We start from the raw sequence: 15,357 nt of genomic DNA, 5'->3' as shown, positions 1-15,357 counted from the left end.
TCTTTCTGTTAAAAGATAAAGCAAAGAAAGTAAAATGATTACAACATCTGGGAAATTAGGATGAAGGATATATGGCAGTCCTGGAAGTTGTTCTATAAATTTGAAATTATTTCAAAATTAATTTTTTTTTAAGATTAATGATACTGACTAGCTGTCAGCAGCTTGAAGGTTTAGGACATGGCATAGTTGTAATTTTCTAAAGCACATCATGTGCCATGTCAAAGTAGGCCTAGAAAGCATCAGCAAAACATCACTTAGTAAGACAGCCTGTCAGCCCACAGTCCATACCTACTTCCCACTCATCCTTGACTATGCAGTAATTCTTATGAAGTAATTAAATCTTTATTTCTTTGTGAAAAATGGCCTTGGGAAGAGAGCTAACAGTTGGTACCAGTAACATGATCTAAAAGAAAGATAATGGTTCCTAGCCAGAAAGTGGACAAATGCGAGCGTGGCCTGCCAAATGCTATGGAGACATCCATTTATGATGTGAATATATTCACCATGAACTCTATATGGAAAGAAGAAAAAACAAATAGAGAAAATATTTCAGCCAGTACTTTATTCTGTGAAAAAAACTGGCTCAACAGTAATAGGTACAAAGGTTGGTGATGTTAATTTATGTTCTGAGGATATACCAGAGAGACATATGCTTTTTGAAGAAAATATGAGCAAACCAGGAGCATATACAAGCATTAATGTGAAGAAATACATAAACAAGTATAAGAAAGAGTCCCAGATTATATAATGTCATGGAGGTATCTGAGGACCTGGAGATTTATTCAGATCCCAGGACATACCTGTTGTGAACATTGGTGTGTGCATCACACACACCAGGGCCTGTCAGGGGAATGGGAGGCTAGGGGAGGGATAACATTAGGAGAAATACCTAATGTAGGTGATGGGTTGATGGGTGTAGCAAACCACCACGACACGTGTATACCTATGTAACAAAACTGCATGTTCTGCACATGTACCCCAGAACTTAAAGTATAATTAAAAAAAAAAAAAAAAAAGGAAGAGAAATTCAATACAATAGACTCGATATTTATAAGGAAATTTCGTGAAAGGACATCAAGAATTGTTACAGGCTTTTGTTACTTAAAAACTGGTAGCACTTGGTATATGTACATATCTAATCCTGATTGAAAACTTCTGGCCCTTAAATTATACTAAATTGGCTGCTAAAATAGCGAAATTAACAAAAATTATAAAAACGATAAAGAAATGCTTTAAATTAAACATTAAATCTCTGAAGACTGGTGTATCAGATAATTACATACTAATAGCTGCTGGTTTTCTTTTCAGGAATGTTAACATATTCATAGCAGCAGTTTTGTTATTCTAAATAATTAAAACAGTAGAGAACTATATTTCTCTATCCAATTAGAGATTAGCTAGTTCATGTATTTAAAACCCACTACATATGCAAAAACAAAGCCAACAATACAACCTTATACTTTAGAAACAGGCATTATGTAATTAATCTTTTCTCTTTGTCTAGCATATGAACATTTTTCCCACTGAGATGCCTTGTTTTTGACTGTTCCCAAGGTACTTGGAAATCTTTTTACAAACAGGCTTAGCACTGAAATTACTTCTTGTGTTAAAATCCAATTTGTACCCTTGAATAGGCAAAGGCAGGAAAAGGGTCTAGAGCCAAAGGAAATACCTTATAATAAGCCCAGGACATTTTTACTGTTGAAAACATAATAGGCTTGTTTTGATTTTTTGTTTCTTCTCTTATATCCTCACCTGTGCTTTTTTACAAGCCACTGCCAGCGCTGAATGATTTTCCCGATTTTACTTTATCAATATATCTTTTATAAATTTACTCATTCACTATCATCTTCATTTTAGGCCTTTAGAAAACAGAGACAGAGATAATACTCCAGCAAATCTCTGTCCTACATACAATGAGATACAACTTTTGGAAGTATTCGTTATTGGTGATGTACATACCTTTTGTCTAAAGTTGTTTTCAAAAGTTTTGTAGGTTGAGCAGACCATCAGTGAAAAATTGCTGAACACACAACACCAGTATATGTATATATGTATATTTTGAAATTCTATACATGTATTAAAACTTGTCACTATTTTTAATTTGTCAATGTTTTAAATTTGTATTTAAAGTTTCTAAATCATTTAAAAATTCTTACAATTTGTAAATTTTATACTATAAAATTCTCTTCTTTAAAGTGTACAAATCAGTATGTTTTATAAGTAGTACATTCCCAAGGCTGTACAACCATCACCACTACCTAAGTTTAAGACATTTTTATCACCCCCCCCAAAAAACCCTATACTCATTAACAATTACACCCCATTCCACTCTCCCCTACACCCTATTATTCTACTAACTGGCTCTATGGATTTGCCTATTGAAGACATTTATAAAAATGAAACCAGACAATATGTGGCCTTTTTTTTTTAATTTATTTTTTTATTATACTTTAAGTTCTAGGGTACATGTGCATAACGTGCAGGTTTTTTACATATGTATACTTGTGCCATGTTGGTGTGCTGCACCCATCAACTCGTCAGCACCCATCAATTCATCATTTATATCAGGTATAACTCCCAGTGCAATCCCTCCCCCCTCCCCGCTCCCCATGATAGGCCCCGGTGTGTGATGTTCCCCTTCCCGAGTCCAAGTGATGTCATTGTTCAGTTCCCACCTATGAGTGAGAACATGCGGTATTTGGTTTTCTGTTCTTGTGATAGTTTGCTAAGAATGATGCCTGGCTTCTTTCACTTAGCGTAAGGTCTTCAGGGTTCATCTGTGATGCAGCATGTGTCAGTTCAAGCCTTTTTACATCTAAATAATACTGCACTGTATGGATACACCCCATTTTGTTGCTACATTCATCAATTAATGGACATTTGGCTTTCTGAATAATGCTGCTATAAACATTCGTGTACAAATTTTTGTGTGGACATTTGTTTTTAATATCTGAGTAAATGTTAAGGAGTAGAACTGCTGGGTTATAGGGTAATTACATTTAACTGTTGCGGAACTGCCAAACCGGCTTTCCAAAGAAGCAGTACCATTTTTCATTCCCAACAGTAATGTGTTAAGGTTCCACTATTTACACATCCTTGCCAATACTTTATTATTATTATTATTGCCATCCTAGTGAATGTGAAGGTGTGAGGTTGTATTGCGGGTTTGAGTTGAATTTCTAGTGATTAGTGATATTGAGTTTTCTTTCATGTACTTATCAGCCATTTGAATATCTACTTGGAAAAACACCTGTTTAGATCCTTGGCCCATTTTTTATTTTTTGAGTTATTTTTATTTTTATTATTGAATTGTAAGAATTCTTTATACATTCTGTACACTAGTTCCTTATATATATGATTTGCAAACAGTTTTCTCCCATTCTGTGGGGTGTTTTCACTTCACTTCCTTGATAATGTTCATTGGAGCACAAAGGCTTCCGAGCTTTCATGTTTGATGAAATCCAAATTATCTATTTTTATATGTTTGCTTGTGCTTTCGGTGTAAAATCCAAGAAGCCATTGTCACAATGATTTGTGCCTATTATTTTCTTCTGGGAAATGTATAGTTTTCGTTTTTAATTCAGGCCTTTGATCCCTTTTGAGTTAATTTCTGTATATGATATGAGGTAGGGGTTCAACTTGTTTTGTTTTTTTGCACGTGGATATCTAGTTTTTCCAGCACCATTTGTTGAAAAGACTATTCTTTCTCCATTGAATTGTTTTGGCACCATCTTGCTGAAATTTAATTGACCATAATCATAAGAACTATTTTTAGATTCTCAACTCTATTCAGTTGATCTGTAAGTCACACTATTATTGTGGGTTTGCTGCAAGTTTTGAAATCACGTATGTGACACCTCCAATTTGTTCTATTCAAGATAGTTTTGGCAATGCTAAATGCCTTGAAATTTCAAATGAACTTTAGGATTTGTCAATTTTTTGCAAAAAGGTAGTTGGGATTTTGATAGGGATTGTGTTGAATGTATAGAAAAATTTGGAGAGTACTGCCATCTTAACAATGCCAAGTCTTTCAATCCATTAACACAGAGTATCTTCTTATTTATTTAGATCTTCCTTAATCTCTTTCAATATTTTATTATTTTCAGCATATCTTCCACTGCCTTTATTAAATTTATTGCTAAATATTTAATTCTTTTGATACTATTTTAAATCGAATTGTTTTCTTAATTTCATTTTCAGTTTATTAATTGCTAGAGTATAAAAGTGAATTGATTTTTGAATACTCATCTTGTATCTTGAAACATTGCTAGACTAATTTATTATCTGTAATAGTATGTGTCAATTCCTTTGAATTTCCCGCATACAAGATCATGTCCTCTATAAAAAGAGGTAGTTTTATTCTTCCTGTTCCTTTCCCTTTAAAAAATGTATTTGTCTTGCTCAATTGTTGTGACTAAAACCTCCAGTACAGTGTTGACAAGAGTGAACTTTCTCATCTCGTCACTGATCATAGAGGAGAAAACTTTCAGTATTTCACCATTACGTATGATGTCAGCTTATATATGACATCTACAAATACCATTTATATGGCTGAGGAAGTTCCCATGTATTCCTAGTTTGTTGAGGTTTTTTTGTTTTGTTTTAATTATTTTGCCAAATAATTTTTCTGTGTCTAATGAGATGATTATTTGTGGTTTTTGTCCTTTGTTCTATTAACACAGTGCATTACATTGATTGATTTTCAGATGTTAAAACCAACCAGGCATTCCTGGGAAAAATCCCATTTGGTCATGATGTATAATCCTTTTTATACTGCTGGATTCAGTTTAGTAGTATTTCACTGAGGAATTCTGTGTGTACATTCACAAGGAATATTGATCTGATTGATCTGTGGCTTTCTTTTCGAGATGGAGTCTCATTCTGTCGCCAGGCTGGAGTGCAATGGCGCGATCTCGGCTCACTGCAAGCTCTGCCTCCCGGGTTCAAGCGATTCTCGTGCCTCAGCCTCCCGAGTAGCTGGGACTACAGTTGCAGGCCACCACACCCAGCTAATTTTTGTATTTTTAATACAGATGGGGTTTCACCATGTTGGCCAGGGTGGTCTCGACCTCTTGACTTTGTGATCCTCCTGCCTCGGCCTCCCAAAGTGCTGGGATTACAGGTGTTAGCCACCACACCTGGCCCTTTCTTTTATTATAATGACTATGGTTTTGGTATCAGGATAATACTGGACTCATAGAATGTGTTGGGAAGTATAGTAATGCATTGCTTAATGATGGGGATACATTCTGAAAAATGTGTCATTGGGTGATTTTGTCATTGTTTGAACATCATAAAGTTTAATCACACAAACCTACTACACAAATCATATAGTCTACTACATACCCAGGCTATATGGTATAGCTTATTGCTCCTAGGCTACAGACCTGTACTGAATACTGTAGGCAACTGCAACTTAATGACAAGTATTTGTGAATCTAAGCATAGAAAAGGCATGGTAAAATCATGGTATAAGAGACCAAAAATGATACACTTACATAGAGCACTTACCATGAATGAAATTGCTCTGGGTGTGAGTGAGTGGTGAATACATGTGAAGACCTAAATTATTACTGTGCACTACTGTGGACTTATAAATGCTGTACACTTAGGTTACACTAAATTTTTAAATTTATTTAAAAACAAAGGAATTGTACCATGACATGAGTATGACTGTGACATCATTTGGTGACAGGAATTTCTCAGCTCCATTATAATCTTACAGGACCACCATCATGCTGCAATCTGTTGTTGACTGAAATGTCATTATGCAACATGTAACTGTATTCCTTTCTCCTATCTATTTTTGGGGAGAAGTATATGAAGGATTGGTGTTAATTCTATTGCGGATGGTAGAACTAACTAGCAAAGCCACTGGGTCTGGGCTTTTCTTTGTAGGAAGATTATTGATTGCTAAATTAATCTCTTTACTTGTTATTGCTCTATTTAGAATTTCAATTTTTTCTAGAATCAGTTTTGGGAGTTTCTGTCTTTAATACAATACCATTAATGGTACATATCAACACTGGGCCACGAGTTGCCCATTTAATATCGTTTCTGAGTGTATCTGTGAGGGGTTTTCTGGATGAGATTTGTATTTGAATCCGTGGATTCATTAAAGTAGATTACCCTCCCCAATGTTGGTGGGCATCATCTAATCCATTGAGCGCCAGAGGAGATCAAAAGACAGATGGAAGAGGAATTCATGCCTTTTGATTCTTGCTTTTCTGCTTCCGTTGGAATCTTGGTCTGCTCTTACCCTTTTACTGCGATTAACACCATTGGCTCCTCTGATTCTCAGGCCTTCAGACTTGGATGAGAATTACATACCCAGCTTTCCTGGGTGTCCAGCTTGTAGACTGTGGAACTTCTCAGCTTCCGTAATTACTTGAGCCAATTCCTCATAAAAAATCTTTTCATGTATATATGAAAGATAGGTATATAAAAATATATAATATATAAAATTTTATATATTGTTTATATATAGAACATAAAAATATATCTATATATTTATAATATATAATGTATAAATATATATCGTTTATTATATATACATCTTTTCATATAGATAAAAGATATATATCTATATATTATATAGATGGATATATAACTATATAATATATAAATTACTTATTTATATATTGTATAAAATATCTATAATTATATAGATATAACATATTTATATAACATATTTTATTTTTAATAAATATTTTATGTAATATATATTAAATATATATGCATATAATATGTAAATATATAAAATATATATTCATACATGTATCTTTTATATATATGAAAAGATTTATCATGAGGAATTGGCTCAGGTAATTATGGAGGCTGAGAAGTTATATTTATATAATTTCTTAATTGATATATATATCTCCTATTGGTTCTGTTTCTCTAGGGAACCCTGACTAATACAGTGTCTTTAAAAGAATTTATCCATCTATCTGGGCTAATTTGTTGGCATACAACTGTTAATAGTATTCTACACTCCATTTTATTTCTGTAAAGTCAGTAGTAATGTCTCCTCTATTTCTGATTTTGGTACTTTGAGTCTTCTCTATTTGTTACTTGGTCCACCTAAAAGGTTTGTCAATTTTGTTGATCTTTTCAAAAAGCTAACTTTTGGCTTCACTAATTTTTTCTATTTTTTTCTATTATCTCATTTATTTTCCCTCCAATCTGTTATTTCTTTTGGGTTTATTTTTGGGTTTATTTTTCTCTTCTTTTTCTACTTTCCTAAAATGTAAGGTTAGGTTATTGATTTGAGATTTCTTATTTTCTATTAAATAATATAAATGTTTATAGCTATAACTTTCCCTGTAAGCATTGCTATAGCTGCCTTTCATAAGTTTGGATATGTTGTTTTCATTTTCATTCATCTCAAAATATTTTCTACCGTCCTTTGAAGTATCTTCTTTGATTCTTTGTTTATTTAGAAGTATTTTGTATAATTTCCACCTATCTGTGAATTCCCAACATTTCCTTTTGTTATTTATAATTTCATTCCACTGTGGCCAGAGAACATACTTTACACAATTCCTTAAATGCTTGTACCAAATGAGTTTCTTACACTTCACTGAGGAGCTCTGTGTATGTGTGTGAGGGCCACAGGCCTTACACACTCCCCGGCATGCAGTTTATAACTCTGTCTTAGGCTTCACTTTCTGCTTGCACAAAGCCTCAAGGTCAGCTAGAGGTGAGAGCTTAGGGTCGCCTCAATCCTTTCCTGAGCATGCGCATTGCCCTGGGCATGGGCACCGCCCTCCACATACCCATGACCTTTCAGATTCCCAGGGATACGTAGGAGGTTTCTAGTGCCCACTAGGGGATCTCCTCCCTCAGCTTTTCCTCTTAAGATTTTTTAGTCAGCATCAGCTTCTTGCTCACTCAACTGTTACTGCCGCTTCAGTTAGCTGTGATGCTAAATAAATGTTGCTGATTGTTTTTGATAAATACCCAGGTTTTGTTTTGTTTTGTTTTTTTAGATGGAGTCTCGCTTTGTCGCCCAGGCTGGAGTGCAGTGGTGCGATCTCGGCTCACTGCAAGCTCCGCCTCCCGGGTTCACGCCATTCTCCTGCCTCAGCCTCCCGAGTAGCTGGGACTACAGGCGCCCTCCACCACGCCCGGCTAATTTTTTGCATTTTTAGCAGAGACGGGGTTTCACCGTGTTAGCCAGGATGGTCTCGATCTCCTGACCTCGTGATCTGCCCACCTCGGCCTCCCAAAGTGCTGGGATTACAGGCGTGAGCCACCTGGACCGACCGTAAGTACCCAGGTTTTTTAAAAAGGCTACTTGCACTGAGCAAGGTCTGAGTCAGGTGAAATAAATATAAGTACTTAGAATGGGAGTTTAAAGGGAAGTGTCAGACGGGTCAAATAATGACAATACTGTGAGAATTGTTGGGACATGGGAGCCTCAACCCTGATCTGCTCTCTCCAATGGCTGCTAGGCTGCTGGTTTTCACCCTGATTTGAGCAGCTGTTGGCTTTTAGGACTATCTTGGAGCTGAGAAGTGGGAGATGGGTATACGGCAAGTTAAAATGCCACACAGCTTGCTATTCTTACCAAGATTCACCTGTTTTTCTTCATTAAACACTCCTTGGATTGTTACAAGCCTTTAATTTCCCCGTCCAAAGAAGTTGATTATGACAACTTTTGTCAATATTTTGTTGCTTTTATGTAGGACTGTATTTTTGGAGATCCTTCCTCTGCCATTCCTGCTGATGTCCTAATTTCTTCCTTTTAAGCTAAAAATATACAGACTTGGAAAGTCTATTATTTTCTACCCACATTCCAGTACATCATCCAGTGCACCCCATTTGGGAGGCTACTAGTATAAAATAAAATCTTCCTTCAAAAACTCAATTGAGGTTTATATTATATCTGAAGGGCACCACATGATTAGGACGAGTCCTTCTGCCTTTTCCAGACCTCCTGTGGCAGCTCCATTCTCTTGGTCCCTTGGATTGAAACTCAGAATTAGCTGACACTTCCCTTCCTCTCCTGCTCCCACATTCCCTCAAGTCTTCCCTCACAGTCTTATCCACACATGACCCTCCCTTTCCATTACCAATGTACCTTTGTCTCTTGCCTGCCACCATCTCTACCCTGTTTACCAACAGTAAATGAATCTTCATATAAACGTCAGTTTGATGAGTTTGCTCCAGGGGCTCAGAGGTGTCCACCAAACTCTTCTTGCCTTCTGGATAAAACATAGCCTTTCTAGTGTGGCTGTCCAAGTTTTCACAATCTGGACCCAACTTGAACTGGAAGTCATACAACTTGGGTTCTGACTCCAGTTTAGTTTGTTTCGATTGCACAGAGATATAGGGCAATATTGAGTGCCCACTATATGCTGAACCCATAGTTCAGGGAGATATACATAGGTAAACCTCTAGTTACAATATATTGTAGCCAAGAACTAGGTAGAAGAATCAATTAAGAAGACATCTGGCCGGGCGCGGTGGCTCAAGCCTGTAATCCCAGCACTTTGGGAGGCCGAGACGGGCGGATCACTAGGTCAGGAGATCGAGACCATCCTGGCTAACACAGTGAAACCCCGTCTCTACTAAAAAATACAAAAAACGAGCCGGGCGAAGTGGCGGGCGCCTGTAGTCCCAGCTACTCAAGAGGCTGAGGCAGGAGAATGGCGTAAACCCGGGAGGCGGAGCTTGCAGTGAGCTGAGATCCGGCCACTGTACTCCAGCCTGGGCGACAGAGCCAGACTCTGTCTCAGAAAAAAAAAAAAAAAAAAAAAAAAGACATCTGAGGCCGGGCATGGTGACTCACACCTGTAATCCCGGCACTTTGGGAGGCCGAGGCGGGCAGATCACCTGAGGTCAGGAGTTTCAGACAGGCCTGGCCAACATGGTGAAACCTTGTCCCTACTAGAAATACAAAAAAAAAAATTAGTTGGGCGTGGTGGCACATGCCTGTAATCCCAGCTACTTGGGAGGCTGAGGCAAAAGAACTGCTTGAAGCCAGGAGGGAGAGGTTGCAGTGAGTTGGGACCGTGCCATTGCACTCCAGCCTGGGCAACAAGAATGAAGCCCTGTCTCAAAAAAAAAACAAAAACAAAAAGAAGACATCTGTGAAAGCGTCTTTGAAAAGTATAAAAAATTGCATTCAGTAGATAAAGAAGAACAAACAACTATAATGTCTCATAAAGATGATTGTTATTATCAAAATAATTATAAACAAAAATAAATAGAAATTATAAAGATGCTCAGTTTTTATTACCTATTTAGTCTTGGTGTCTTCATTTGAATAATGGTTTGGGCAACTTAATGAGAATAAATGCTTTATTACAGGTGAACATTTTGTGGGGTACCTTTTATAAATAGAGTTCTATAATCACACTGTGAAACATTAATGATTACTGATACCTCGCCTTCATAATAAAAAAACACCATATGAGAAAAAAAGCAGTTACTTACGCTCTGCTTTTAACTGTCCAAGAATGGAATTTTCTCCTCTGCACATGGTTCTGAAAATATGTAAAGGAAAAAAAATAATTACAGAGGTTTCAAAGCAACCAATCCCATGCAATGTCTGTAGGTTTAATCCTAACACAAGTAAAAACAGAACAAGTGCTTCTATGAGAAGATGCTACATATATTTCTAAATGCTAAAAAGTTACATGAATATCACTTTTGTAATGTTACTAATGGGACATGATAGTTGTTTTGAGTTGGGTAAATGGAAAAGTTATAAAATTCATGTCAGATTTTAGAAAGAGAGGCTATTAAAAAACGATGGGTCATGAATGAACTTTCCCTCTTACAAAACTGGGTAACAGCAAAGATAAATTTAGAACGCATCAGTAGATAAGAATACTTACAGAATCACATTGCTCTCAGAGGTGAAAAGGGCAAGCACTTAGCAGAATAATTTACGAATTAAACTATTAGAATGGGCTGTCTCTAAAGTCAGCAAAACCACTTAAAAATGAAAAATATAGTCTCAAATAAAGGTAATGATTTTGTTTCTTAAGACTCTGATGATTGTTCATGAATTATAAAATCTGACAAAACCAAAAATTCTATGCTTCATCCGCTTGTTCTATGAGAGTAATAAAGAGTATACTTATGCCTGAGAAATGCTGATATTATTAAAGATGATGCCAGCAAACAGAGATGTTTTTGCATAGTAAAAGGTTATAGATTTTGTTTCTGAACAAAAGCCAAATGTGTTATTTTGTTCAGCTGGTTCGAAGGCAAGAAAATAGTCATAGAAAACTATTACAATTGACAATATTGCAAAAATAATATTAGAATGGTGAATGAAATTAATAAAATTCAATTAAACATTATGTCAGAGCCTTAAATACTTGAAAAGGTTTTTAAAATCACTTTGTAAATCAGATAATATTAGAAATGTGCAAATCTTCAGTCTAAGTATATAGGCCAAAGCACAGTTAAAGCTCTCTTGTACTGTAACAAGGCAAAGCACCCTGAAGGAAACAAACAAAATACATCCTTGAAAAGCTGGCAGATAAACAGATACAAGTCTGAAACATCAGTGAGAAAAAAGAGCATTAAAAAAAAATTTCCACTACAATGGTGCATTCAAACTGTGCACAGATCCTCCAGCAGGAGCATCTGGGGAGGGGGCCCAAGCAGGAGGGCATCTAAGCCTCCACCCCCGATTTGACCAAAGCCCTGACCCCTAATCTGCTTTACTTACCAAGGGTTCTATGTAAGGTATCATTCGTCCTCTCCCACCTTTCAAAAGGGTTTGATTAGAAAGGTGAGAAACTACAGGTGGTTTACAAAAATAAGAGATTTTGGTTAAGTGACCCTGAAAGAAGGTCAGAGGTGCGTTTCCAGCCCCTTCTATGCAGGCTCTCTAGCCTGTGCTTCCCCCACCCACCAGCTAGCACTTTCTAGCCCTTTTCACAATGCTCCACTGACCATATCTGAAGCCTTCAGAGGAACCCAAGTGTGCCCTTTTAAATAAATATAAAAACTCAGCTTTTAAAAATATCAAGCACAAAACTTTCCCTAAAATTTTAACAAAGATGTGGTAGAGAAAACAAAATTCCAGGAATTTATTTACTAACAGAAGCTATCATTATCAACCTTGTTGAAGGACTTGCTACCTAAAGAATCATAACCAAACACAAGCAAATCATACCATTTCAGGCATTTATTTTTTCTCTATTTACTGCAAAGTACATGTAAATCTCAATAGCTATTTAACCACTTAAAGATAAGTTTTAATCAACATTATACATACACAGAAACAGACAATAACTATACAAGAGGGACTAGTATTTTAGTTCTTTTATGTTTGCCATGTGTCTTAGGCCAATCATTTATCATTGTAGGCTCCATTTGAATGTTATCAACTAGCAAACAGGCCAAGATTTGAAAGTAAGATAAAGTGTTCATTTGTTCCCCATTCCACTGAATGGATGTGGAGAAACACTGTCATTCCCTTCATCAGCTTACATGCATGACCGAAAGCTCAAAACAGACCATTCAGAGTTTTGGCACCTGTAGTTGAAGTGCATGATTGCCTGTAGAGCATTTCCTCCGCCGGTTGAAATGTCTCCTTCGAACCCTGGCAGAAGCGGTATCACGACATATACCCGGTATTTCTGGTTTTCCCTGCAAAGGTCAGATGCAGAGAAATTCACCCAAAAAATAAAAGGTAGTATCAGCTTTAAATGACAGCCAAGCAATTCACATGGTTTTTGAGATGGAGTGAATGGCTTCCTACAACACGTCAACACGTTCTGTCACATTTCAGGACTTGGGAGGGGAGTGCTGTTGGACTGGAGGACAGAATTTGTCATCCACGCTATCGCTTCATAGCCTGAATAACAAGCTGAACTTGGCAGTAAAGTAGAAATTGCACCCATTGTCTCTCTACAGCATAATCGCTTGTAGGACAAAATGCAGTGTAAGAAATCCTTGCTTGGATCCCACAGAACGAGGCAGGGACAGGAGGCTATAACAAAGTTTTGAAAAAAGATGTTATCTTAATAGTTAACACAGTACCTAGCTAGAGTCATGGAAATAGTAGACATTCAGTTAATAATTGTTGAGTAAATCAGTTGAGTAAATAGCCAAGATCTCAGGGGCAAAAAGACACACTGGATCTATCATATTTTCCAAAACAGAAGTCATCATTATCTACTTAGAAACTCTAAGTTTTCAGCTGTAAAATGTTACCCTAGGCCCTTTAAGAAATTTGAGAGGCCGGCCGGGTGCAGTGGCTCATGCCTGTAATCCCAGCACTTTGGGAGGCCGAGGCAGGTGGACCACTAGGTCAGGAGATCAAGACCATCCTGGCTAACATGGTGAAACCCTGTCTCTACTAAATATACAAAAAATTAGCTGGGCGTGGTGGTGGGCGCCTGTAGTCTCAGCTACTCGGGAGGCTGAGGCAGGAGTATGGCGTGAACCCGGGAGGCGGAGCTTGCAGTGAGCAGAGATGGCGCCACTGCACTCCAGCCTGGGCGACAGAGCGAGGCTCCGTTTCAAAAAAAAAAAAAAAAAAAAAAGAATTCTGAGTGGCCAATATGTACATTTAAGTCCCCTGCACATACAACACAATATTTCATGTCCCACTCTCTCAAGTGATTAACGACAACCTTTGAAGGAAAATGAATTCTACTCAATGATGTAACAATAGAAGAAGAAAGTGTAGGTTTCCCTCTTTGACAGGCATTCAGAAAGTCAGAAATTTGAAGTATGCTACAAATAGGTACCATTTATTCAGAATCAAAAGCTATTAACATTCTTGGCTCTATTTATAGGATATACAGGAAGAAGAAAAAGCCTTGAAAGGAATGTGACATACACTGTGATCAATGAGTCTCGCCAGGATATCTGGGAGGACTACAGTCACACAAACGTGTGTTGTTATTGGTTAATTTTCAAGTCTGATCCTACTTAAACTTCTCATTTCTAAAGCGCATTTTCTTCTAACCAACTAAAATTTCCTTTCATGTGAATATTATAGTACTGTTTGGGGGATCAGATTTTATTACTGATGTCTCTGAACTTCGATGTATACATCAGGGCAAGTGGGAAGAGAAGCTCAGGGCAAAAATGACTACCAACAATGGAATTTGGAGGCCTGTGAGTTTGGCTCCCTTGCTAAGAAACAAAGATCTTAAGTAGGTTGTTGTAATGGCGTAGATTAATCACTAGATGGCAAACATAGTTTGAGTTGGACATTAAAAAATGTAAACTGTTCAAGTTTGCTGCTTGATAAGAATAAAAGGCTCACATCCCTAAATGGTGAGCAGGATAGTGAAAAAGAACAGAAACAAACAAACAAACAAACAAACAAAAAACCTAAGCTATTAAGCTATTTCCCCACAGCCAACCTTTAAAAGTCAAAATAAATTAAACTGGACACTTAAAAATGGATATCATTTGGCCTCAACTGCCTTTTCAGAATTCAGGATTATACTGCCTTACAGTATAATCCTCCCATAACCACAGCCCAGTGACAGGAGACTACCACCCTTTGTTCAGAGGTACACCTTCCTACTAATAAAGCTTGGCTTATCAGCCTTCAGGGCCTCCAATGAATCCCACTTCTTCTAGGTCACCTTATCGGCTACTTCCTCTGCCAAGCCATCTTGGCCCTTCCAGTCTGAGTTGGTTTATTCTTGCCTCGGCACTCACAGCACATGGCTAGGATGTCTGTTTAGCACTCTTTCTGCTTCACACGATAGTGATACACACATCTGATCTCTAGGCTATGTGATAAGCTCCTTTGAAACACAGGATGCCTGTCCACATATCTTTCTGGTTTTGATAGTGCTCAATCAAGAACCCTGGCACATGCTATACACTCGGTATTATTTGCTTTAGGAGGATGGGATCAGGTTGGAAAAATGTTTCTGGGGAAGTTTCTGGTAGAGAAGAGGCTAAGCTGAACAGGAATTTTTTTCTTTAAATTATATTTTATTTGCAAAATGTATATAATATATTACATACTTTTTTCTTTAAATAAAATTATATTTTATTTCTTTAAATTAAATTACATTTTATTGTGGTAAAATACATATAATATAAAATTTGCCATTTTACCCTTTTTTTTTTTTTTCTGAGATGGAGTTTTGCTTTTGTTGCCCAGGCTGGAGCACAATGGCATGATCTTGGCTCACCACAACCTCTGCCTCCCGGGTTCAAGCAATTCTCCTGCCTCAGTCTCCTGAGTAGCTGGGATTACAGGCATGTGCCACCATGCCTGGCTAATTTTGTATACTTTTGTATTTTTAGTAGAGACGGTGGTTTCTCCATGTTGGTCAGGCTGGTCTCGAACTCCTGTCCTCAGGTGATTGGTCCGCCTCGGCCTCCCAAAGTGTTGAGATTACAGGTGTG

General features: G+C 37.2%; 1 protein-coding gene across 4 annotated transcripts in view; it reads right to left on the bottom strand.

Moving 5' to 3' along the window:
• Positions 1-15,357, bottom strand: part of PLD1 (phospholipase D1) — a 223,365-nt gene that overhangs the window by 29,246 nt on the left and 178,762 nt on the right. For all 4 annotated transcript variants that reach the window (XM_030929431.1, XM_030929418.1, XM_030929427.1 and 1 more), the window contains 2 exons: positions 12,508-12,621; positions 10,447-10,496 (listed from right to left, as the gene is read on the bottom strand). In XM_030929431.1, the coding sequence (XP_030785291.1) occupies positions 10,447-10,496; positions 12,508-12,621 (164 nt within the window). The remainder of the gene's footprint in view (positions 1-10,446; positions 10,497-12,507; positions 12,622-15,357) is intronic.

The sequence above is a fragment of the Rhinopithecus roxellana genome, chromosome 1 (assembly GCF_007565055.1).
Source record: "Rhinopithecus roxellana isolate Shanxi Qingling chromosome 1, ASM756505v1, whole genome shotgun sequence".
Taxonomy (NCBI): Eukaryota; Metazoa; Chordata; class Mammalia; order Primates; family Cercopithecidae; genus Rhinopithecus; species Rhinopithecus roxellana.
This window is presented reverse-complemented; position numbering and strand designations above follow the sequence as displayed.